Source organism: Parus major, chromosome 8 (assembly GCF_001522545.3).
Source record: "Parus major isolate Abel chromosome 8, Parus_major1.1, whole genome shotgun sequence".
Lineage (NCBI taxonomy): Eukaryota > Metazoa > Chordata > Aves > Passeriformes > Paridae > Parus > Parus major.
In genome coordinates, this window is record NC_031777.1 from 13,874,922 (window position 1) to 13,900,296 (window position 25,375).

A 25,375-nucleotide genomic window follows, 5' to 3' on the forward strand; every position below is an offset into this window, starting at 1 on the left:
TGTTTTCCACAGAGGGACGGGACTCCCACGGCTCCCCAGCGGCCACTAACACAGCGCAGCGCTGTCCTTTAGTGCCTTATCGCCGCAGGGAAGGCGTGACCCGCACCAAACTCCGTGGGTGCGAGCTCCGGCAGGATCCGTGCCCAGGAGCACGTGGTGCCGAGGAGCTACGAGATGGAGACGAGCATGAGCCCGCCGTCCTGCTACACTTCAATCGCTCTCGACAACTTGCGCACCACTTTCCTCCCTCTTGCTCCGTCTCCCAGCGTCGTTCCAAGTCTCGTGATACTCCTTTAAAAGGAATTTCACAAGTAGCTCAGGCCACGGCACAGCGCAAGAGAGCGGTTTTCGTAAGCGGCCGAGGGTTTCCCCAGCACCCAGCCCTGCCCGCGGCCGGTCCCGCTCTGCCCCGGCTCCCCAAGCCCTCCTCTCCGGCGGCGGTCCCGGGCCCGAGGGCGAGCATCGCCCCGAGCGCAGTCTCCGCCGTCCTCCCGGCTCCCTGTCCTCAGTGCCGTCATCCCGCTCCGGCGGGGGCTTCCCACCGCCCGCGGCTGTTTCCTGACGGGGCGGGGGGCCCCGTGAGCAGCCGGGCAGCGCCGGACCGCGGCCGCCGGTCCCTCGCCGAGATCCCCCTCCCCTCCCCGGACCGCAGCAATCCGCGGCGGGGGCGCATTCCCCGGCGGCAGCCCTCGGTGCCCGCGGATTCCTTCCCGCTGACGTCCCCCCGCTCCGCTCCGCTCCCCGCCCCGGCCGGACCCCCGGGCGGCGCCCGGCGGCGGCGGCGGCGGGCGGGGCGGTCCGGGCGGGGCGGGCGCCCCTCCCCGCGGCCCCGCGCCCCCTCCCCGGCCCGCCGGGGGGGCTGTCCCGGCCCCGCGCCCCGATTGGCGCGCGGCGGCTCCGGCGGCCGCGGGGCCGGGCCGGGGGGGAGGGACTAGAACTTTCCGCGGCCGCGGGCGGACTGTCGTCTCAGCCCAGAGCCTCCAGCGCCTGCGATCAGCGCCCCTGGACCGCGGGAGACCGCCGACATGACCCACTTCAACAAGGGGCCCTCCTACGGGCTCTCCGCCGAGGTCAAGAACAAGGTAGGGGCGGCGCGGGATTCGCCGGGCTTTGTCTGCACCGGGGGGACGGGACGGGACGACGCGGGGCTCCGCTGCCTCCGGCTGCCGGCGGAGTCCCGCCCGCCCCGCGCGGTGGAGGCGCGCAAGGATGCGCCCGCCGCCGGCCCGGGACAGCGCCGCCCTTCGCGGCGCCGCTCAGGAAACTTGCGGACACCGGAGAGCTGTCAGCGCCGAGCGGACCCGCGTAAGGAGCCGCGGTTCGCGTCGTCGCCCGGGCTGCACCTGCCCGTGCTGGCAGCCCTGGCACGGGACATCCCGCTTGTGCCTTCTCCGCCCGCCGGAGCCGGGCGGGGCGCGGCGCTGGGGCCCGCCGCCGGCCGAGCGGAGCGGAGCAGGCGTGCCCCGGCGGGACAGAGCCGGGCATGGCGCGGGCGGGCCCGCCGAGCGGGGTGGGAGCGGGGGGCGGGCGGCGCGGAGCGGATCCCGGTGCGGATCCCGGTGCGGAGCCCGGTGCGCGGGCCCCCGCGCGGCGCATTCCAGCCGCATGACATCATGGGCACGGGCGGAGCGCGGCCAATCGGCGCCGGGCCCGCACAGACGCGCATTGTCCGCCCGGGCCCGCCCGCGGGGCGCACAAAGGCGGCGGGGGCGGGAGGGGACGCGCCCCGCGGGGAGCCCCGCCGGAGGGGCGGCACCGGCAGCCCGGCACCGGAGAGCCCGCTTGAAAGCGGCGCTGACAGCAGCCCCGCGGCCGGAGCCCGTTGTGCGCGGCTTCGCTGAGGTTTTTCTCATACTCTTAGGAACAAAAGGTGTCTCACGTTGCCCTGTTAGACCGGCCGCTGCCTTGCAGCGAACAATTACTTAATAAGAGTGAAAACCTTTGCAATGAAAATTACACCGCTAAACAAGCGGGGCTAAGTTGGTTCTCAGTGTCTTTACTCACGGGCTTAAAATCTAAACGTGGTCTTTAATAACCGGTTGTTTCACACGCATGTCTGGTTTCAGGCTTCAGCAGATCCCCAGATCCTGTTTTACTTGTAGCTGAGTAGAAAGGAGAGCAGGGAGAAAAGTAGTTACTTTAAACATTGTAATTTATGCTTTACAAAACAACATTTTGCCTTGGTTTTTGTTGGTTTTTTTATTGGCTTTTTCAGGATGGTTGTGGGTTGTGCTGTAAAGTTTGATGACATCATGTAACCAAATGTCTTCCAGAGTGTTTGCTTCCAGCATCTAAACTTAGTGATTTATCTACACCATTACACACTGAAAAAAAACCCAAAAAGCATCCCAAGACTAAAACGTGTTGTGTATTACTGTATGTGAATTAGGAAGAAAGTAGATGCCCTTCTACTTTAAAGGTTATTGACAAAATGATGTCGGTTTAACAGTGATCCCTTAATGGGGACAAGATGGGAAGGAGTTCTTTGTTCTTTCTTTCAGTTTCTTATTGCCATCAGCTTCCTTAGGGCCTCCTGAGGAGCTGTTCCAAGCCTGTGCATTAGCAGAGGGCTTGAAACTGGTGTATTTCACGCCTTTATGCGAAGGGCCTTCTGCCTCGTCTTGCTGAGTTTTGTTTTGCTCACATTCTCTGCCCCCAATGCAAATATTGCAGAGGAGTGGATGTTTTGGGGCAGCTCCAGTTTACTTGTTTGCAGGTTTCTGCTGTGTTCTTTGAAAATGTCAGTGTAGCAGTGCCATAGAAAACAATTCAAGTGCACCAAAGACAAATGAACTCAGGTCCTTTCTAAGAACCCAAGCAAATGAAAAAAACCTCCAATGAACAACCAAAACTCCAGAAGAGATGCAGCTTTGAGCTTTTAGAATATTATTCTCACTATAAGAGATCAAATTTCAAAGGGATTGTTATATACAGGTATATTGTGTACCTCCAATCTATTTTGCATGGGTTTGTGGGTGAGATGTGTGTCTGCTCTGTATAATTTTAGAAGATTAGCAGATAATGTCTCTGTAAAGATCAAAAATTCCTTTTCCCAGATTTTTCTATCTCATGAAGATTTGAAGAATTTTTTTCCAACTTTTTGAGGATCAGTTTTTGCTGCCAATTATGATCACACTTTCTAAAATACTGGCCTTTGTGCAAACTGTTGCGTTAGGGTTTTTTCATGTGCTGTTGGGGTAGTGTTTGTAAGTAGCTGTAGAACCTCCCTGCTTGAATGATAGTTACTGTTAAATACCCTGGTTTGAAATTTTCAGTGCTGATCCCCAAGCAGGGTTTTTCTGCAGTAAACAGCTTCATAGTTATGCTGCCTGAGGGTCCAGCTGTGCTGGATAGAAAAATCGCTTGGTTTTGGCTTTTATTCTTAATTTTCTCATTTGACATTGTATTAGTGTTCAGAGAGACCATTTGTTTGCTATGGTATTTGAATAGATGAAGATAAAATGTCCTGATGCTTTTTAAGAATTTAATTTAGTTGAGGTTCAGGAGTCAGTCTTTAAGCTTAAAATCTACGTCTAATTTGCTGTTTAGGGCTGCTTCTTTTTTTTATTTTCCTCTCCTTTTGAGGCTCCACCCTTCTCTTGTTTTGCTCCTTACCTTAGTTCACATTAATCTGGTCTCTGTTAGGGATCTCTTTTCCTCATTCCTACAGAGAAGGCATGAAGTTTGTGTACTGGTTCCCAGCTGTAAGGAAACTTGTCTGCATGAGAAATGTGTAGGTAGTCAAACTAGTGTAATCCGTTTGAAGCTGTTTCCCTGTTTACTTGAGATCACAAGATAATAGATCCAAAACAAATATTCAGTGGGGAGCCCTTTAAACTGATTGAAATGGATTCTTGCCTTCTGCAGGCAAGAAATAATTTTCTTCTTGAGCAATGGGTAGTTTCTGCAGTACGTGAGGTTGGCATAGCATGAGATGGTGATGCAATTAGATAAAGCTGCAAACTCGATTTTACATTTGTCTCTGATTTATGCCCCATTGTCTCGCTGCAGAAGGTGTGGAGCAAACAGGAACATTGGGCAGCTGCAGGAGAGGTTCCAGTCCATTCAGCTGCTTCCTAGCGGCTCCACCCTTCCCATTGAAATGTTATTTGTATTGGGCAGGCATTTATCTTCTCTCTCCTCTTATGTTTGATACAGTGCCAGTTTCATCTTCATAAGAAAGTGAGGGTGGCCAGGAGGATGGTTTGTGTGGGGAGTTAAATTAAATTTTGCATAGCATATGGCTACTGTGCATCCCTGACTTTCCCTCTGAGCCACCCCTGTGTCAGGAAGCTGTCAGTGGGCAGTTCCATTTCCCAAACTTTTTAAAGACAGCAGAGTAACTGAGGTGAGTTATCCCGGCCTTGCAGCTGCCCCCTGAAAGGTCAAGCCCTAGCGAAAGGGAAGAGGAACAGAAACAAACTTTTTAAAGTGAGGGCTGTTAGACAAATGAAGCCTGTAAACAAAGTATCTCCTTATTTTGCAGGCGTGTAGGACGGCAGTAGTGTTTCCTGCTTCCCTTCTTGAGGGTGAATACATGTTAATGAAAAAGAATTGAAGTCTGTGGTGAATAATGCAAACCAGTCCTAGGTGTGATTATTGTGTTCCTCTTGAAAGTGCTGAGGAGAAAATTCTTGTCATCTATTCTACCTGCTACAGACCAAATAAACAAATTTAATTGCTTAGTCCAGAAATTACTTTTTTTTTTTTAATAAACATGTTTATCTAGGTACCAGATATAAATTATTAACTTTCAGATTTTTTACTTAGTGATTTAATAATGAGGTAAGTTTTGTCTGTTTGTGGTTGAACTGTTAGGCCCTCTCCTTCCTCTTTCTCACCCCTTCTTTCAAAACAGACATAATACCCTTTTTCATTCTTAAAATGCAACTCTTCCTACCATTTATTTACTCTACCATTCTGTGCTTCCTCTAGACTATTTTCCTTTAACAAACCTTTAGGTTTGCTCACCAAATGTTGTGAAGCCTAGGTAAGAATGTTTGCTGCTGATAAAAGTGCATTTCTATTAATGTTGTCTGAAATGATGCAATAAATATTGAGACTGTACTGGATAAAGGCAGTGAAAACTTAGGCTTTGAGAGCAGAGGAGAATATCTTCTGTCATCATAGGTGACACTGTAAGATCTCTGCATTCTATTCTCTTGTATGTAGACATCTACATAAATTTTAAAGAAGTAATATCTTTCATTTACAAGTTTTGAATTGAATTCAGATGTTTAGTTTAAAATAAAATCAGCCTGCATGACCATTTGCATGACACAAATCTTCATTTTGTTACATGGGGAATAAATAAAAATCTAATATTTTGATGCTATATACTGAAAGGAATTTCAGAGGAAATGGCAGAAGAATTTTTAGGAGCAAGCATTAAACTTCAGTTTGCTCTGGTTAACTCATGGTTTCTGATAGTTGATCATGACTCTTGAAGTTAACATTTCCTAGTTAAATATCAATTTCACTGTGGAAAGCACTAAATCTTTTCTCTTTGTGTCCAAATTTTGTGTTTTTTCGAAGAACTGTGAATTTCTTCCAGCTGGATCCAGGCATTGGTAACAGATCTGCAGTTTAAGTGAGCTTCATAACTTTGTACTTAATGATACAGTTTTGATAATGGAGTCCATAGCAAAACTGTCCATGAAACATGAATATGACCATGGAATAATTCCATAGCTAAACTTACAATCAATCAATGTTTGGCACAATAACTACATGCATCACTAAAAACACATTAGTGATATAAAATATGTGACCATCTATTTTGTCAGTTAGTCTTAAGCATTTTTTTAATGCTTTTAATGTATCAGCAACCAATTTATTAGAATTCTCCAATTTGTTTACAATTTCTCTGCTGGTTACTTGGTTCTGATGCTTAGTTTCATTTTGACTGACAGTATTAAAACTCAGTTAATTAACAGTATTAATTATCAGTTACAACACTGCCCTCCACTTCCAGATCATGCCGTGTTCCTTTTCTGGGCAGACGCCTCCTGCGCTTTTGAGAATGTGTTTGCCACCTCAATTCCTGAAACATGAGATTAGCCTCTTGCTGGAAATTTTGCAAAGGATTTTTTTAAAAGAAACCCAGTGAATCACTGGCTTTATTAAGCTGTAGTAACCAATTAATTTGTATTCTCCTAGTGTTAGGTCCTGTGTGTGAGGAGTTCTCGTACTGACTGAGAATCAGTATTGACGTGGATGAATTTGATTTTTTTTGTTGTTGTTAAACAAGGAGGGTAATCCAGCAGTGGAGGATCATAACTACAGTGTTTCCACTCATCTTCCCCCTTTAGTGTCTATCTCAGTGTGCCTGTTCTACCTTGATGTGTCTAATCCATTTGCCATTTTCACTGTTACGATCTCAGGACAGGTCTGTTCTCTTAGGCATGGTCAAGTAGAGGTTTTCAGTTCTGTGGCTACCCCAAGGGAAGCATTAACACTAGAGCAGTAATCAGTTGTCCTGCAGATGAGTGCAGAGTGATGGTGATGGAACCCACGTGGCATTGGTTGACAGTTCATAGCAAGGCTCCATCTCTTACCCTGAGCAGAAGCACGTGGCTTGCCTTGGAAACGCTTCCCTTGCCAGCAGCAGCTTGGATGTTGGCACCGTCCAAGTGCCTGTTCTGGAACCTCACCTGAGCCCACAAACAACGGGGCTCGCCCTCGGGAGCCCTCGCACAGCCCCACCTGGCAGACACGGCCTGTCCCAGGCTCACAGCTCAGGAGCCCTGGGCAGATGTGTGAAAGTGGCTGCCCCAGGACATCTGGCAGGAAACCACTGACACAGGAGTTGTCTTCCTTTGCCCACAGGTTGTGTTCCCCAGTAAATCTTGGCTCTTCATTGCCAAGCTGGCGGTTGTCTTTGGCAGTGCTCAGACCTGAGGCGCGGAGCGGGCTGGGTGTCGCTGCCTGTGTTAAACCCTGAGTGAGGGGTGTCATTTCCAGTTCTGCCTCTCGTCTTACACTGTTTTTTCTGGGAGGAAGGTGATGACTGGCATGGCATAGCCAGGATTAGCTCCTGCTGCCTCATGGACGTGGAGGCAGAGGTGAAGCCCCACGAGGCTCTGCTCCTGTGTGTGGGCACAGCACAGACAGAACTGCCAGTGCTGACCAGCACGGGGCACAGGACAATGAACAGTGAGGTTGTTTGCTGAAACTTTTGTTATCTTTAACCTTAGTAAGCACCCTGTGTCTGCACTTCCGAATTGAAAGCATTTTCTGCCCATGTATAAAATTATTTACTGTGACCTTGTTTATGGTGGATTAATAAACTTTTAGTAAATCTTATACTGGTTGTAGAAAATCATAAAACTTGCTAAGGTTAATTTTTAAGGATATGAGACCAGTATTTTGCATCCTTTGAATGCAAGCTCACAGTGTACCTCCTATGACTAGAACACTTCTGAAGAAAGCAAATAGAGCTTGACAGTCATGACAATTAAATGGGATTAGCAGCCTCAGAAAATAAAAACTATGATTTGCATTACAGTAATGCTTGCTTGTTTAAAATTTACAAATGAATGTGCTCTTTGTGTGGTTTCAGAGTTAGACTTAGTTTAAAATTTAGAGAAAAATAATTATAGTCCTGTTGCTGAGTCAATACCCATAAAAGATAGATGGATGGATGCACACGTTCTTGTGGGACACAGCAGCACATCACTGATTTTTGTCTCACCTTGTCTTTTTTTGACAGAACATTTATTTGGATGCTTTTTCTTGCTTGCAAATAGTTTATAATTTGCCTTGGAGAATAAAGGATAGAAACTTCTTTGTACTCGGAATTGTCAGCTTCTGTAGCTGCACAACACGGTACACACTGGGCATCTGACACGTCCTTTTAAGGCAAACTTTGTAGAGATTCCCATCCCCTATGGAACTGTACAGGAAAGGCCTTCAGTAAAAATGGGCTCGAGGCCAGGACACGTAGGGCAATTTGAAACAGATTTTTTCTAAGTGAGATCATGTGAAAATCCTTATTTTTTTCTTTAAGAGGGACTCTTTTACTTAAAAATGCTTTTTGTAAGTATCTGATTCTAAACAACTGTTAACTTGTCTAGCTATGTTCAGCAGCAAATACTTTCTTTTGAGTAAATACATTTGGTTCTGCAGTAATGCCTCATAGTAACTTCTGTCATTGTTTCTATTTAGTGGGGTTGAATGACAGTGATTTTCTCAAAAACTGTTTTGGCTTTCTTCAGGTGGGTGGTTCTGTGTTTGGGACACTTTTTAAAGCCACAAAAACCCCTTCCCTCCTCCCACCCACACTCACTCTCCTCACCCCCTTTTTTTCACCCCTCCTCCTCACCAAACCAGTGCAGATTTTGGTAGTTATTTAGAGGGAAACATAATGAAACATAATGTTGTTGGTTGTACAAAACTCTCTCTTATCCCAAGTGGACGCTGTTCTGGATTATCCCTGGCAAAGGCTGGCAGGCATCAGTGCCCCTGGAGGAGTGGCAGGAAGGGAAGGCCAGTGCAGTGAGGAGGAAGTGCTGCTGTCACAGCCACGCTCTAGTGCCCTGCTTGGACAGTGCCCAGCACCTCAGCCAGTCCCAGCAGGGCCAGGCAGGCTCTGGGAGCCTGAGCTTGCCCTGCTCACTGATACTCACTCATCACCAGGCTTTAACCATTCACTGCCTTTGCTGCTTCCCTTCCATTCTCTGCTCTGCATTCTGGAGTCAACACGGGGTTTTTCTTTAGGCAGACCTTTATTTAGACAACCTTTTGGTTACTGGGTAATCCTTAGGAGGTACAGTGAAACTGTGTGGCTTGTGCATACACACAGGACCTGAACACCAAGTATTGGCCTAAATATTTCTGCACTTTCTTGCTGTTCTGAAATGCATGAAGATGGAATCTGATCTATTGAAAATCCTAGCTGGCTGAATTATATATGGATTCTAAACAAATCTTCTGGTCCTGCTTTGCATGTTTGTACCATGGCTCTTCCCAGGAAAAACTAGATGTTACTATTGCAAAAGCCTTGCTTTGCTCTCCTGTTAAGAAAGCTCTCCTGTTACATTGTTTTCCTGAGGATACTTCCACTGCTACCGCCTCTTATTTATAGACAGCATTATCTTAGTATCCCTGGTTTTGCTTGAATAAGAATAATTTAATTACAAAGTATTTTTCAGTTGGCCATATACTAGAAGCCTGCACAGAAGAAGGTAAAGTATCAAACACGTATGCATTTGGGAAGGGGTTAGGTTATAGTTAAATGTTCATGGTGAAAAGCAGCTCCTGCCTTGCTGTTGACATGGACTCCAGCAGAATATTTCCCTTCTTTGTTGAGCAAGGGCAGACCACAAGTCAGAGCTCAGGCCACTACACAGCAGCAGAAGGATGTGTTGGAGCAGGACCTGCACTGCAGCTCCTGTTGAGATTCCCACTGTGTGACCAGCCCGAGCTGCCACTGCTTCGTTTCTCTTCATAACACTGCGGGGGATCAATTACAAGTTCCATTATAGATCATAATTGGAAGTCAGTGCTGTGTTAAGTCAATGAAGCATGTGTAGTTCAGGCACGTATCTGGTGTGCTAAGGCTAAATGCTCTCTGCTTAATTCTGCAAGAAGCTGTTCCCTTCCCTTGCTGACATTGTTGCATTAATCATGCCCTTTTTACTATGGTCTGTCTTGATGGCAACCTTTGTCATTAGTAACTGATGGCTTGAAAATGTCTGTGATATGAAAAGCTACTTCTATTTGAAAGAATCTAGCTAGTTTTAATAAAAAAGTAAACAAAGACTGTGAGATTAAATATCAGTGATAAAGCACTGGTATTTGAATGGATGGAACAGAATTGGAACAAAATACAACTGATGAAGTTCAGTCAGTGCACCTGAGCGTTTTGTTGTGCTGAACAATAATGGAACCTTAAATAATTGAGGATATTGAGACCTCTCACAGTCATTTACAGCACAGCCTTGCCCACACATTCTGCTGGGTGGGTATTTCAAACCCACTCTCAATTCAGGAGTGCAGCATAATGACACAACTTGCCTTGTGGCGTCCTGAGTTTTGGATGCTGTGTGTAGGTGCTTCTCCTACCCACCCCCAGCAGTGCCAGCTGTTCTTTCTGCTTGTGTTGAATTGCTGAAAAATAGTGCTTTGAGAGCTTCTACAGGATATTGAGTCAGAATCTGTTACTTTGGAGTTTGTTTTTTCTACTTTCGCACTTGTACTTTCTTCTTAACTCATGAACTCAAGTGTAGCAGGCTTATGGCTTGATTTGTACATTCCTAAAATTACATTTTCATTGAATAAAAGGCTAAGCTAGAAGTTCATGTAATCATAATTTTTTTTCACTTTGTCTTACTTTTCTTAGACTTTCTTCTTAAGAGGTATATTATTAGAAAATTAAATTAAAATTTTCTAATGTGTTTATCACCCTTAAAAATATATATATGTATATAATTATAATACTTTTTATGTGGTTAAAGCACAACTTGTCTGGGTGGCCAAATCCAAAATATTTTTGAATGTTCCCTGGATTATAATCAGTGTTGTGCATCACCACTGAACTTAAATTGGTCAGAGATATACCCAGGAGGAGGGGAGGGCCAGGAGCAGCAGGTTATTGTTGTCTTTCATTCTTTGTGCCAAGTTCATTCTTGCAATATTTTTGCTGGCGGTAAAGCAAAACAAGAGTGTGAAGCTGTTGATAGACAAGGTCTTCTAAAGCTCAGGGTGTGAAATCTGCACTACTTGTGCTTCTAAGAAAAATAGCAATGGGGAAAATTACCTCAACCAGAAAAACATGCTATGCATGAATTGAAAGATTTTGATCTACCTTTATGAAAGATAAATTTAGGCAGCTCCTAGTAGCTAGAAGCAGCTAAGGAAGTTCTCAAGAAATCATGTTCTCAAGAAACCAAATCATAAAAAGCCAGATTGAATCGTTATGTGCAAGGATGGCAAGAATGAGAGGAATCTGTGTTTTCTTTATGGGTACCTATCAGAGGCACCTGGGTGAGCCTGTTCAGCTAACGTGAGCTCATGGAGTTAGAGCAGGGCAGGCTGCCCGGTGCCATCCGTGCGGCCGCTGGGAAACACCGGGAGCTGGGAAATGCCGGACACCTCAGGACCTGCCAGGACACCTCAGGACCTGCCAGGACACCTCTTCATTTCCCAGTCAAGCCTGGGGCTGGCACCACAGCTGGCAGCAAGGAATCAGGTACCTGAGTTAACTGGGTGGGGGCAGATTAGAGCGATTAGAGTAGAGTCTTGAGGTTTACCTTTGGAAAAAGTGCTGAGAAAATGCAGCATGGACTGTGCCTTTGCTGGAGGGGCAGGAGGAATGTGCATTTAGCTTTTATAGCAACACTTGCAGTGACAGACCTCAGCTTTCTTTAGCCAGCTTTTCTGAGAGGTTTGTTTGAGTTACCAGTTACCTGCTTCCTGCTGTAGAACATAATTACTCTGGTTTAGGTAAGTGAAGAGGGTTTGAGGAGAAGAAAAAAGGTGTGGCAAGAGAATGAAGTAATCAGACTCTGCAGTCCTATTTGGAAGGTAAATTTGAAAGACTTGTTAACACAGTTGGGCCTTGAGGAAAGACTACCAAGTCACAATACAGTTTGCTTATAAATTACATATTTGAAAGCCATTCTACTGAGGAGAAAAGTGAATAAACTTGAAACAATATATAATTTCCTGGGCTTCTGTAGTTGCAATAGATGAGAAAAGTATTTTGAGAAAGATTGAAGGATCATTGATGTTACTGTTTCTCTTTGCAGACTCCTTCTGGGCTTTGAGAACTACTGTTCCACCAGTTACAGTAACAGTTGTCTCAGGAGATGCTTCCTGGGTTACTGTGTAAAAACTAAATTGTTTTCAGATGCTTCAGATTTTTTTTTTTCTGTCTATGCACCAGAATGTTCTGTATATTTTTTTTCCCTTTCCCCCACAAAAGAAGATTAACTAGGCATCACTGAGGTTTCTCAGATGACCAGGATTTTCCATGCAGGACTCCGTGTGTTGTCTCAGGAGACCTTACTGCTCGTGATGTCAGAGCCTGTCCAGATTTGCTGTGTCATATCAGTCATACTGGGGGTGGGTTTCAAAGCAAGGAGAATTCCATTCCCATCAGGGACTAACAGGCTTTTTTTGTCCATTGGCTTGGATCAGCTGTGTCTTAGCTGAGAACAAATTTCATATCCCAGTGGTTTTTTGAAACAAAAACCAGCAGTGGTTTAGCATAATAGATAGTGGATACTACTGGAAGCATGTTCTGTGAAGAAATACAAATAGTTCAGCAGTATACAGACTAAATAAACATAGCAAAAGAACTGGATACCAAGAAATCTAAAGTATGGTGGCATGACTTACATGCTACAGTTGACAGTGGAAGCTGATGGCTGAGGAGAATTGGAGTTACAAGCTAGGAAGTTGTGACTATGGTAAAACATGGTAAGAGCAAAAAGCAGGATAAAAACAGAATGTTTGGGTAAGTGAGGGCTTGTGGCAGCTGCTGAGAGCGAGAGGGAGGCAGCACTCAGTCCAAGGGCAGGCGTGTGTCCGGCTTGTTGGTGCACTCTGGGGGAAGAGATGGTAGCACTGGCTTCTTGAATAGCCTGCAAAATGTCATAAAGTCCTGCTGGACAGCCAGGGAGTAAAACACTCAGTTCTTCCAGCCAGCTGATCTGGCAGCAAGCACTCTGCATGGCTGCAGGTATCTGTACTTGTAAGATGACTTGGAAACTTTGAGGCATGGTTTGTTCTCACTTCACAGAGTTTAAACTGGTGCCTATGGGAAGAGTGCCAGGAATTTTGGACTAATGCTCATCCATCTCTTCTTTAAAGATCGTAGCCTGAATTTTGATTTACAGAGAAAACAGTGAGATGTTGGCAGGGTATCAGTTACACATAAAATCCAAAAAAATACTGTTGAATATTAAGCAAAATGGATACAGCTGTAAATTTTTTGTGCTAAGTAGCACTTTGGGATATAGTGAGATCTTTCAGTGGTAATGTTAATGCAGTGTTCTCTGCCTTTCTGTACAACAGTCCATAATGACAGAAAAAAACTGCATCCTCAAATACCAGGGCATACTAAATAGTGACTTTGAGTTTTTGAAGTACTTTCCTCTTTGGTTTTCATCTGGATTGTCACATTCCTGTTACATTTGGCGTTCTTGTGCACAAATATGCCTCCTCTGACATTTGCTTTTGCATGCAATCCAGGTCAACATACATGAAGTTACCGGGGGATTTTAATTTGTCCTTATGATGAGAGCTCATTGGGTTGTAGTTCAAATGGCAAGAAGCTCCCCTTGACAATCACCTCGGTACCCTCTCACTTCCTCTTCTTACTCACTTCCAGTAAAAAACAAAACTTTATATTTTTCCACTCTTGAGTCCTCATTCTCAATTTACAGCGTGCAATTTGTTTACTCTATGACCAAATAATCAGTGTTTATGTCCTTGCCACTCTTAACACCTCTGAAACTGAAGGTTAGACATGTACAATAATCTGTTTGCACCATAGAATTTTAACCAGAAAGTTTTAGCTTGCCTGTATAATTAAAAAATACATTAATAAAATCCTTCTCCCTCTTCTCTAATGAGAATTTACTCTTCTGTGCCTTTTTCTTGGTTATTCACACAGCCACTAAGCTCTTAACACTTTTTGTCTCCCAGGTATTTTTCTGTGTAAGTTTTAGGTGATTCAAAAGTGTGTTCTGTAACAGCAGGTGATGAACAGGAATTCTGGATAACAGCTTGGGATTGGCTGTGGTCTGCCTGACTCCCACTTCTGAGCAGTAAGGGCTGTCAAGAGCTTCTTCTGCCTTGATACCAGGAGGGAATTTTGCTTTCATCTTTCCCCATACCATCATAAATCCTTAAAAGGGGGAGTAAAAAGATTTCATCACAAACTAGTGCCAAGCAAATAAAAAAGTATTTTTGGCCTCAGCAGGACAAATCACTGCTGAAGGTAGTGCTTGTTTCAATGCAAAGGGTGTTTGCAAAGGCAGCACTGAAACCACAGCAATTCAGTTTCATTAATTCTGAGTTAATGAAGATTGAAAAGTTGATACAGGAACAAATAGCTGCTTAAAATTGAAACTACAGCCTTGGGTCTTAAAACTGGGAATTTTTCATTTGTTGTTTTTATTTGATTTCAGTAGTTTATGATCTAAATGTGTAAAAGTAAAATTAATATTAAACCCTCTGGCTAGACATGGATGAAATTCTGTACAAGATGAATATGCTCCTATAAATTCAGTAAGCTTCCTCTACTCAATCTTGTTTTTTAATTGAAAAGTTAATAATTTTGTGTCACTTTAAAGAACAATATGGGCCATGCCAAATTTCTCCCAACAAAGAATGTTAAAATCCAAAACTTAGGCCTCTATCTATTTTTCTGTCCACTTTGGTGAAAAAGCATATATGTAACATCTTCCTATCCTATGTTGGAGTGAAGTCCTGGTTATTTCTCTTGCCATACATGGCCCTGTACTTCATTTACGTTGAAAAACCAAAATGTACAGTCTACTTGCTGAAGTTTTATATGTATGTACATCCTAAGTTTTGTCAACAAACACAGTTCCTTTAATGGAGTTGTTGATGTACTTTGACAAGCACGTGTTTTCTGGTTGGAACTTAAGACTGAAGAGCAGTTTTTTTCAAATGCCTACTAGTACTTTAAATTTAGCATGCTGCACATTAAAGCCTTGACTCCTGCTGGGGAGGGCAGGAAGCCTGCAGCTTTAATCAGAAATTTCATCAGAACTAAGAAGTGCAAGCTCTTACGACATGATGTTTAACTTCAAAAGTTTTATCTTTTATACCTTCTTTTTAACTTAGTAAGATCTGTGTTTGCTAGTCCCAGTGTAAAAAGAAGTGCAGTGTGCTTAAGCTCTTCCTTGAGCTCCTGTTTCAGTATTTTTCCAGAGTAGCAGCGGTACAGCCAGCTGAACTCTCAAACCCGAGATTTGGCACACACGTAGCCCTTAGTGTACAGTGTGTACTGTGTAATTTGGAAAAGATTAGTATAAAAGGACAGTTCAAAGTCCATATGATATCAGTTATGGTGTGAAGTACTGGTTAACATCATCACTCAAACTGAACATGCTACAGGCACACAGAGTAACTTCGAGGGACACACAGACAGATCATTAAAGTTGGCCAGCAGAACTTTGCTAGCTTCCAGAAACTCATGGGCTTGATAAAAGCAGTGGTGATTGTTTCTGTCCCTGTACTACATGGAGGGAGTTTTACACTCTAAGGTCTCCCAAACAGGAAAGTCCCACCTGAACAGAGCTAGGTGTGAGGATCAGGTGTGAAGCTGCCAGAGGAATCAAGTTTAACCCAAGGATTCCAGCCTGAGGCGTACATTGGCATTAATACATGTACAACAGTTTGTCATAGGCGAGTAACACCCAGCCTTCTCCTTCTACAACCTTGGATCACCTTGTATAACCTTTGATCACTTGTATAAACATTAGTTTCCTTTCAATGACATTTCTATTAAACTGTACCTCTGAAGCATCAACAGAAAGAGCAACATTGACAACTTTATGTATCTTTCAACATCTGTCAGAAGAAAGAAACGGTTGGCTCCTGTTATCTGATATTAAATTTCTGTAAAATCTTACATCCATTGCTACAATTGAATTATTTCTACAGTATTCTGAAACTGTAGAGGTTTCTTTCATGGCACTGTTGATACTTTGAATGAAGCTGCTTAGCTACTGCTTTCATCTTCAGTAGTACAATACTTTCTTTTGCTGTAGACTTCTAAGATTTAAGTATCTTCCAAGAAGGTTCAGTATTCATAAAGGATCAAATGTTGGCATATTTTTGATTAACAGTAATGGAAAAACACTTAATTTTTTAACAGTTATATCAAAGATTCTGGCTTCACCTCATAGATAGCAATCGAAGGAAAACTGGAACATCTCTGATATCCACGTGTGGAAAATATGAAATATTCAGTAAGAGCATTACATAACTTCTGGTTGTGCCATTGGGAATAGAAGAGCTAAGAATTCAAAAAAAGCATAATGCCTTATTTCTGATAGTATCTAATCTGTCATTCCCTGTTTAATCCCTTCTTCCCATATGTTTAAAGCCTGATTCTAAAGATTCCACATCTATAGCTTTTCAGATACATTGAATATAATTTGCAGAGAAACTAGCACAAATTTTTATTTTTTGTAACTTAGTTTCCCACCAGCTCAAAAATCAGAACAAAAATAATCCTTTTAGTGGCAGTGAGAACTCTCCGCATGTGTATAAGCATTTTTTACTTCCTATCTCTAGATAACCACTCTTGTGATACCCCAGGGCAATTTAAAACCTCTTGAAAAGCTCAAGATTTGAACACATGGTAAAGTACTCCAACATAAAGTAAATATTTTTCAGAAGTGATAAAATTCCACCCGATTACTTCTAAGGTCCCCAAGCAATGGGGTCAGCAATTTAATATTCAGTTCAGTTGTAATCTCACATATGGAATATGGAATGTACTTATTATTAAATGAGGAAAATTTCTGCCTTTTTTTCCTTTTATATGCTTGCCAATAAAGATTAAAATAGCCACACTTGCAGAAGTCCTTAGGGTTGTTTCTCTTACTGGCTTCCATTTTTACTTTTTTTAAAATATTGGGAAGGAAAATACTAATCTTTAAACTACGATCACAAACAATTTCTCTTTTTTTTTTTTTTTTTTTAACCAGCATTTAAAAATAAGTGGTAGAAACACAAGTCCAGTTCTATTCCAGATGATTTCAACTGCAGGATGGCTAACACTACCTTTAAGCTACGCTGAAACTGCCTAAACTTTCAGAAAGCACAATGTTCATTATGTACATAACTAAAGAACTGTGGAGGAGATTAGCTCAAGCCCTGCTTTGTACCCACATGCATGCTAGAGTGATGATTTTATCACAGTGTGAGCTGTCAGCATACAAATGACCAGCCCAAATTACCTGCTGTCTTCTAACTGGAGCATTAGAATAGAAAGTTCTGGCCTTTCTATAAATCCTGTTCCTTCGTTTGAAGTGGGCTACAGAAATAAATTATACACTCTATGTCTTGCCTGTACATGTAACTTGAGGTTTTGTGGGTGAGGTCACTTTTGCAAGATTTTAATAGGTTCTCTAATGTGTAAGAAGAGTACAATGCTACAGTTCAGTCTTTTGGGGAAGATGTTTTGGTATTTTTCTCCCTTGCACATGTATTTATTTTCACACAAAATCTAACTGTCTCAATTCTGTCCAAGACTGCTTCTTTTCTGTAATTTTGAACAAGCTACTTGGGTTCTGCCAGATGTTACTGGGGAGAAAAATTAAGGCTATGATTACGTAAGCTTTGCTTCCATAGGAAGTAAAAATATCCATGAGAAGTCATTTGTAAGCTAATCACCAGGTTAGGAAGGAGAAAGATGACAGCTGACTTCTTTGTTCAGCATTTTCAAGATGTTACCCACCCCTTGCTATTATTACCATCACTGGAAATGAATGTGGTTGTGCTGCTGCTGTGCCAAACTTAAGAGAGGTGCAAGGTACCACCCAAGAGATGACAGCACAGCCATGTCCTTTGAAGCTGTGACCTTCAGTTAGCTTTTCTAGTCTGCTTCTAATCTTAGCTAATATCCAAAAGGTGTGATTAAAAAATAAAGTCATGGCATTTTCCTTGTCAACTTGGACAGAACGCTGCACAGAATTTTACACCTTAGTCAAGATCTGAATGCAGGAATGGATTAGTCCATTATCCTGAACTGTAACTAAGGCACCATAGCACCACTATTACAAATAGTCTAAGGAAAATAAGTATTACTCAGACAAGATTCTGAAATAAAGCCAGAGATACAGGAATTTTCCATTCCCCTTAGAAGAAAAGTAGGGAACAGAGTACTGTAATTTGTAGTTTGGTCAATTTGGAGACAGGGATTACTAATGCTGGCCAAAATGTAGCAATTGCCTCTATCCAAGTAATTCAGATATGTTGGAATTATAATCTCCTTCAGTAAAAATATAGCTGCTAATAGCTGGCCTTTCTTGGCTGAGGTCTTGCAACTATATGTAAAAGGTCTGAAATATACATTTTGGTCTAATGTCAGTGGCTGTGGGCGAGTTCCTTGTTAGGTGTTTGTAAGCAGCTGGTGTAGCTGAGCTGACTTTCCACGTGCTGGAAATGCTGCAGGAACACTCTGTGCTTGGTTTCTCAGGTAGCTCCCTCACTTCCCACCTTGCTCACTGACCCATGCAGGACAACTAATGAAGGTGGAAGTGCTGCCAACCTCTGCCCCAGTGGAGGTTATTTATCCAACACAATCTTCTGCTCAGATAGTTCCTTTTGTTTGCAGAAAAAGTAGAGATGGTTTCAGAGATAGAATCCATTTTGTCCAACTTGCCAATACTGAAAAGGATTGCAAAGGTGACAGGTTTAGCCTGAAGGAAGTTGGAGCTGCTTTTTGGTGCATTCAGGAGAAGGAGAACAAAGGGCAGAGTGAAAGAACACGGATGCTGTTGACAGTCGGTGTTGAAGTTCACTGCTTTTAAGCATTCCTTCCACATGGATTGATTTCTAGTGACTGAAGCATAAACTTATACACAGAATAGTGAAGCTTGAACATCTGGAAAATTAATTTTTAAGTCATCTTGCTAACAACTCTGGGCCTCTGCTTGAAGCCTTAAACTTCAGAGATTATTGCAAGTTTGGTTCCTTTGCAATTAAAATATGAGATCACATTTTATTCCAAAAGAGTCTTCCAGGAAGGTCAAAGAGAAAAGGAAGAGCAGGGATACTAAAGGTTAGCAGTAAACCAAGACGCACACACAGCCCCCAGAGTCCCCAGGGAGATAACTCTTAATGTTGTAGCAACAAGGAAAAAACTTACTAGGACATCTCCATTAATCATAAACTAGCTATAAAAGCAAACCCACTATAATTTTCAGCTGAATAACTTTAAATTGATTATATAAGATTTCTCGTGTAGAAATCTGCATGTGAGCATACTACTAATGGCATGGCAATTCAGAATTCTTGTGTTCAAAATATACAATTTCCCTTCCTTACTTCCTGCCAAAGTATAACTTGGGTCAAATATTTTTTTCAAAAATCATTCCTCTGCAGCTGTCAAAAGACTTTTTAGGAGCTCCAGGAATTCTTACTCAAGGAAAAACTGCTACATGCTTAAAAGTGCTTTTTCCAAACAGACATTTAGTAAAGCCATGAAAATTACAGTGAAAGGTTTAAAGTACTTACATCTGTACCCCGATGTATAAAATACAGTTTAAAAATCCAACAATAAAATTATGGGATGGCAGCTATAGCATACTCTGAAATGGAATTGGGGTGGGGAAGAGTTGGAGATTTCTCTCCTGAAGTAACTTTATGACTGCTTGTGTTACAGATTGCCCTGAAATATGACCCCCAGATAGAAGAAGATCTGCGTAACTGGATAGAAGAGGTTACAGGGCTGAGTATTGGTGCAAACTTTCAACTGGGATTAAAAGATGGCATAATCTTATGCGAGTAAGCATTTATTAAGTAACCTTATTTTTAGGAGTTTTCTTCTTTCAAGGAACTAAGAAGGGACTTTCTGAATATTCCCCTTCAAAAGACATCAACAGTTACAGTCAGAGATAGCTGACTGTAGGGTGGGAGACAACTTCTTGGAAACTGTTGGAAAAATGAACACTTACATCTCCTTTATATTTCAGCTGAGATTTCAAAGTGTTTCTAAATTTAATGGTGTAGCTCATTTCTATAGTAATCAAGTGGCACACAAAAATTCTTAGTCTGTTAGACTTGTGGGACCTGAGAACTGAGCTAGTCCACTGTTTGAGCCAAGAAATTAACCATTTTGATGAAACTAATGCAACTAATAAAGCATGAGTGAAAGTATTATATAATGCCTGCACAGATGGTATAAGGATGAGATTTATTGTTTAAGCATTTCCCTCTTTTTCACCTTCCCAGGCTTATAAATAAGCTGCAGCCAGGATCAGTGAAGAAAATTAATCAATCAAAACTAAATTGGCACCAGGTAAAACAAAAAATAACCAACATCAGAACTACACCTCTAACCCCTTGAACCCTCAAACAATACTTTTGTTCTTTATTAACAAATTTGCTGTGAAAATGGTACATCTTAAATCTCAGTAGCACCAAGTTTACATATGATACATATCCAAGAGTTGAGGATGCTGCAGACATGAGCAGTGTTCAACAGAATGCAGCTACAGCTGAGGTGGTTCATCAATGGCAGTTGAGTACCTGTATTTAATAGCAGTGCTTTAGCTGTTCAGGGAAGTATCAGATGAAAAAACAACCTAGAGCCCTATAGCAAAGCCTTTTTCCAGTTGAAAAAAAATATAAAAATAAATCTTTTTATTAAATCACAACTGAGTTTCCATCCAGGCAGTGCTGCAAGGTATTAGGTTGACAGCTTGCCTGTACCTAGTCATCTCTGTATGAAGTATCCTGCTGAGAAGGTGTCTGGAGAGGATGCAGCATGCATTTGGAGCAAGCATTTTCCAGTGCTGTTGCTGCCTAGAGTTACTGCCTTTGCTGTTGCTGGGTCTAGCTTAATACTGTTATGTCAACCTCCTGGTTTTCTTGGCATTGAATGCTTCTAAATATGGGCGAGGATTTTTTGTTTTTTTAAAGTTTTAATACCTCTTAAAACTTCAGAAGGGAAGAAGAGATTCAGTCCTTATTCTTTGTATTCTGTATTGCTTTCCAATTTCTACAGCACACAGTGCTAAAAAGTGCTAAAAAAACCCAAAGCTTATTTGTCCCAGTAGGTGAGCAAGATAATGCCTTCAGTCCATAAAAGGTTCCCATCCACATAGTTATGGTTTTATTTTATTCAAAATTATCAGTTCCTGAAGTCCAGTAGCATGGATACTATGTCACATTTTCCAATTTTGAAGCAGGTTTTAGGTTAGAATTTCTCTTGGAAGGGACAGACAGTTGAGACAAGTTTTCTTATCAAAGCCCACTCTAACAAAGTATATGGTACTCACTGATGGAGGGATGCCAGGCTGGATAACTTCTTAGTCTGATTTCTGAAGTCAGCATTAAAACTAACAAAAAAATGATCCCAGACCTTCCACCAGTCACTCTTAACCATGCCAACTCTTCTGTCCAATTTGCACAAAGCAAAGGACTTGAGTAAAACAAGCAAACAAACCAAGCAACACCAGAAGGCTTTAAAATGACTTTATTTCTGATTCCAAGCACTGTGTAGAAAACTGGCTTTTTTGTTCCTGTTTAGCTGGAGAACATTGGGAATTTTATCAAAGCCATCCAAGTCTACGGCATGAAGCCACATGATATTTTTGAAGCAAATGATCTTTTTGAAAATGGAAATATGACTCAAGTACAGACTACTCTAGTGGCACTGGCAGGTCTGGTAAGTATTTGTACCCCTGGAGTTGGCCCAAATCCACATGCCAGTTCAGATGCACCCTTACAACCCATGGAAATACAGAAGACAGCATCCAGCCTGTCAGGAGAGGACAGAGTACGGAGGCTCTGAGATACTGCAGAGGTTACACTTCAGAGGGCTGTGTGCTCCCTTGTGCCCCAGGGAAGACTTAGAGCTCAGAGTGAGGGCTCCTGACTGCTTCCATGTGCATACACAGAACAGGGGAGGCTCACAGGAGAACTCTAATCCCTGCAGAATATCCTTGTGACTCGGGTGGCTTTGGAATGCCACCTTCAAATGGTGAGGGGAACTGGTACCTTCTCAGCCCTGACACAAGGTCTCATGGAGATAGACCTGCTTCGTTTGAGAGCCCAGGCTTAGGGTGTGGAGACTGAAAATACACTTCAAACACTGAATATTCTATTTTCCCTCTCCCTAAATAGGCAAAAACTAAAGGTTTTCATACTACAATTGATATTGGTGTCAAATATGCAGAGAAACAAGCACGGAGTTTTGATGCAGGAAAACTAAAAGCTGGTCAAAGTGTAATTGGCCTGCAGGTAAGTATGAAATTCAAATTTTCAAGTTAATTTGTTACTGTTGAGAACAACTTTCTTGCTTTGATTAACTGATACATGTTTAAACCAGGTGCAGAATAACAATATATTCTTATCCTGGAAGGAGGAATGAGCTTTTAATTCTTGTAAGCAGTTGATTGGCTTTATAAGCTCAAGTCACTGCCTGGAAGGTCGGTTTGTTTGTTTTAAATCTGCTGTAAGAGTGATAAGGAGAAAAGGAGCAGCTAATATTAGCAACATCATTTCTGTCTTTTAAAGTGGTTTTAAAGTAGGAGTCTTTGGATAGCTAAAGTTCTTTGTATGGTAGAAACTTTTTTTCCTCTCCTCTTTCCTTAGTAATCATAAAAGCCAAAGTAAAATCTTAAAATTCCTGTGGTAGAGAAATTGTGGCAGTATAAATTAATCATTACTGTCCAAGGTAAAAGTTTCTTTTGACATTTTGAGACATACATCCATTCCAGTTGCAGTGAGGTTGTGCAAATGACAGTCACTGAAATGCCTTAGGATGACAGTTGCCTTTATTTTTACTTTTGAAACTCAGTAAGGAGAAGGGGTAATTTATTACAGTGGTCAATCTATATGAGGAAAACAAGCAATGAAATTACTTTTTTTTGTGTCAGCCATCACAGTTACCAACCACATTTTTTTCTTTAGAATACACTTAATGTACAAATAAAAATAGTTTTTTCTGTCTACCTCTTCCCCCAATAAAGATGGGCACCAACAAGTGTGCCAGTCAGGCAGGCATGACTGCTTATGGAACTAGAAGACACCTCTATGATCCAAAAATGCAAACTGACAAGCCATTTGACCAGACAACAATTAGCCTACAGATGGGCACTAACAAAGGTGCCAGTCAGGTAAGCAGGACTGTGTGTTATGTGCAGGATGGACACAGCTCTCAGCCTGGTGGGACAGGAGAGGCTGGAGTGGTGCCCAGGAGCAGAGTCTAACAGGCAGCAGTGGGTGGGTACGGTTCAGCTGAGCTCTTAAGCAGTAATTGAGGAACTTGAATCTCTTAGTGTAACCACTGTGCTCTGTACTGGGTGTCTTAAGGCATAAAAATGTCCCGGTGCTTCTAGAATTTCCTGCTGGCAGTGTTATAGCAGGAGAAAACAGTAACTTCATTTTAAGTATTAACTAGACAGAGGCAAAAAAGAAATTGCTTACTGGCACTACCTTAGTCAGAATACTTAGCATGCTCTTTCCAAAGAGGAACATAAACTGTACCTTTCTGCAAGGACTTTCTTCTGTGACTTACCTACAGGTGGGCGCTTGTTACTGTGCTGTGTTTCGTTATACTTGAATTCCTACTTATGAGCACTTTCAGTGAGGCATTCTAGTATGATATCATAAATCTAGGAATCACAACTCTTGACCTTCTTACTGAACCTCTACAATCCTGTTTCATTAGGCTGGTATGCTGGCACCAGGTACCAGAAGAGACATCTACGACCAGAAGCACATATTACAACCTGTGGATAACTCAACTATTTCATTACAAATGGGTACAAACAAAGTAGCTTCACAGAAGGGAATGAGTGTGTATGGGCTTGGACGGCAAGTGTATGACCCCAAGTACTGCGCTGCACCCACAGAACCTGTCATTCATAACGGCAGCCAAGGAACAGGAACTAACGGGTCAGAAATCAGCGATAGCGATTATCAGGCAGAATACCCGGATGACTATCACGGAGAGTACCAAGATGACTATCAAAGAGATTACCATGGTCAGTACAGTGACCAGGGCATTGATTACTAGCTTTGCATCGAAAGTTCAGTATTAGTCCATTATTTTATTCAGTAAGAACGAAACTAGCCTTGTGGAATTGTTACCTGTCTTTCCTACACACTACACTTAATGTACCTAAAGAAATACTGCCTTACATACATTCCTTTCTCCTTTCTCTGCCCTTTCCCTGTCTAGTTGCCTTTAGTGCTGTAACAGTTGTAGTCTACAGCATAAACAATAACTGCATATGAAGTAAAAGGAATACTGTGAAAGGGGGAGTGCTCTCATACAGCCAGGTTGTTTCGTAAGGAGCTATGCATTCTCACAATCTCTACTTAAGTAGGTTTTACATACCGAGTTAAGCCTTCATTTTACATATTTACAGCTTTTCTCCAGAGGAGATAAAAGAATCTCATGCTTAAAGTTACATGTGGTCTTCGGCAATTAAAGTTAAAATATCTCATTAGTGATTTAATATCATTGCTATTTTTTAAGGTATTGTTTGCTAATGGTAAGTCTTGCATTAGACATAATTGTGCATTTGTGATTGTGTATTCATTCCATTATCAACACTGACCAAACTTAGAAATAGTTGTCTTACTAAAAAGGGAGCTTGTACAAAGTCTTGAGCCAACAGAAGTTCCATGATTGATGGTGCATTTACCTTTTATTGTGCCATAATATATCCATGTAGAAATGCTTTTTTCTTCCTTGAACTGTATTTATTGCCACACTTCTCAAACTGATCCCATTGTATTTTTATAAATAAATATTTTTTTCTTAAAGGTACGTAGATGATCTTGTCTCATTTGTTATGCTACCAGTCTTAAAGATTAGATGCCACAAGAATTATTCCCAGATAAGCATCACCTTTGCCTGTGTTAAGGGTAGTGTAGAACTCCCGTCTGTTGCAGTTTGGGTTCATTCTTTTCCATGGGATTTAATCTAACAATCTTGTAAAAATCTCTCAGGAATGAGTGACACTGACTTAATGGGAGAGGAATGTAGGTCCTTCACAGCCACATTCACTTCCCCTCTTCATGACTCTGAGGTTATGACCAGAGATCCTTAGCTGTTCACTAAATCCCTGCCATTTTCTCAAGGCAAACAAGGATTGCACATATTTATTGCTGCCTCTGTTTCAGCCTGTTGCCTTTATACCATCACTTGGAGAACTCAAAACACCCTTGCTTTAGATTATGTAATGAGATACACAATCTTTTTTTTTCCACTGGCCTGTAATCCCAGGTACTCAGTTACTAATAGCAGAACTTTATTCCTAAATGGAGGATGCTTTCTTCCTCACTGTGGAGTGCAGAGAAGCTACACTAACTTACCTACACTGTTTTTAAAAGGAGAAAAAAGAGCTTGTCAATGTTGGGGCCAATGTTGCAGTTTCTAACTTCTGTAAAATAATTCAAGGTTGTCTTAAAAGCGTTCATTGCAGTTTAAACTTACTACATTCACATATGAAATGTTTTACATTTGCAAGTTCTGGGTTTATGAAGGATTTTTTCCCTTGAGACTGGAAATTGTGTGTGTTCGCTTAGTTTCTATCATCTTTGAACATGATGTGGTCATCTGACTTTCAGCTGACCTATTTGTTGTGTAAGTCTTAAGCTTATTTATTTTACAGAATTTAAATTAGAAAGGCTCTCTAGAGGTCAC

The 25,375-nt window shown here is 42.2% G+C and overlaps 1 protein-coding gene across 2 annotated transcripts; it reads left to right on the top strand.

Moving 5' to 3' along the window:
• The first annotated feature begins 927 nt into the window (after positions 1-927).
• CNN3 (calponin 3) lies at positions 928-24,496 on the top strand. Of its 2 annotated transcripts, none has more exons than XM_015636124.3 (7): positions 928-1,082; positions 19,376-19,497; positions 19,945-20,011; positions 21,245-21,382; positions 21,841-21,957; positions 22,689-22,835; positions 23,390-24,496. In XM_015636124.3, exons 1-7 carry the CDS (start codon positions 1,026-1,028, stop codon positions 23,735-23,737), a joined length of 996 nt encoding a protein of 331 aa, XP_015491610.1. In that variant the 5' UTR covers positions 928-1,025; the 3' UTR covers positions 23,738-24,496. The 2 variants fall into 2 exon arrangements, with proteins under 2 accessions (XP_015491610.1, XP_015491609.1); XM_015636123.2 differs by lacking the exon at positions 928-1,082 and adding an exon at positions 1,195-1,305.
• Positions 24,497-25,375: the final 879 nt, after the last annotated feature.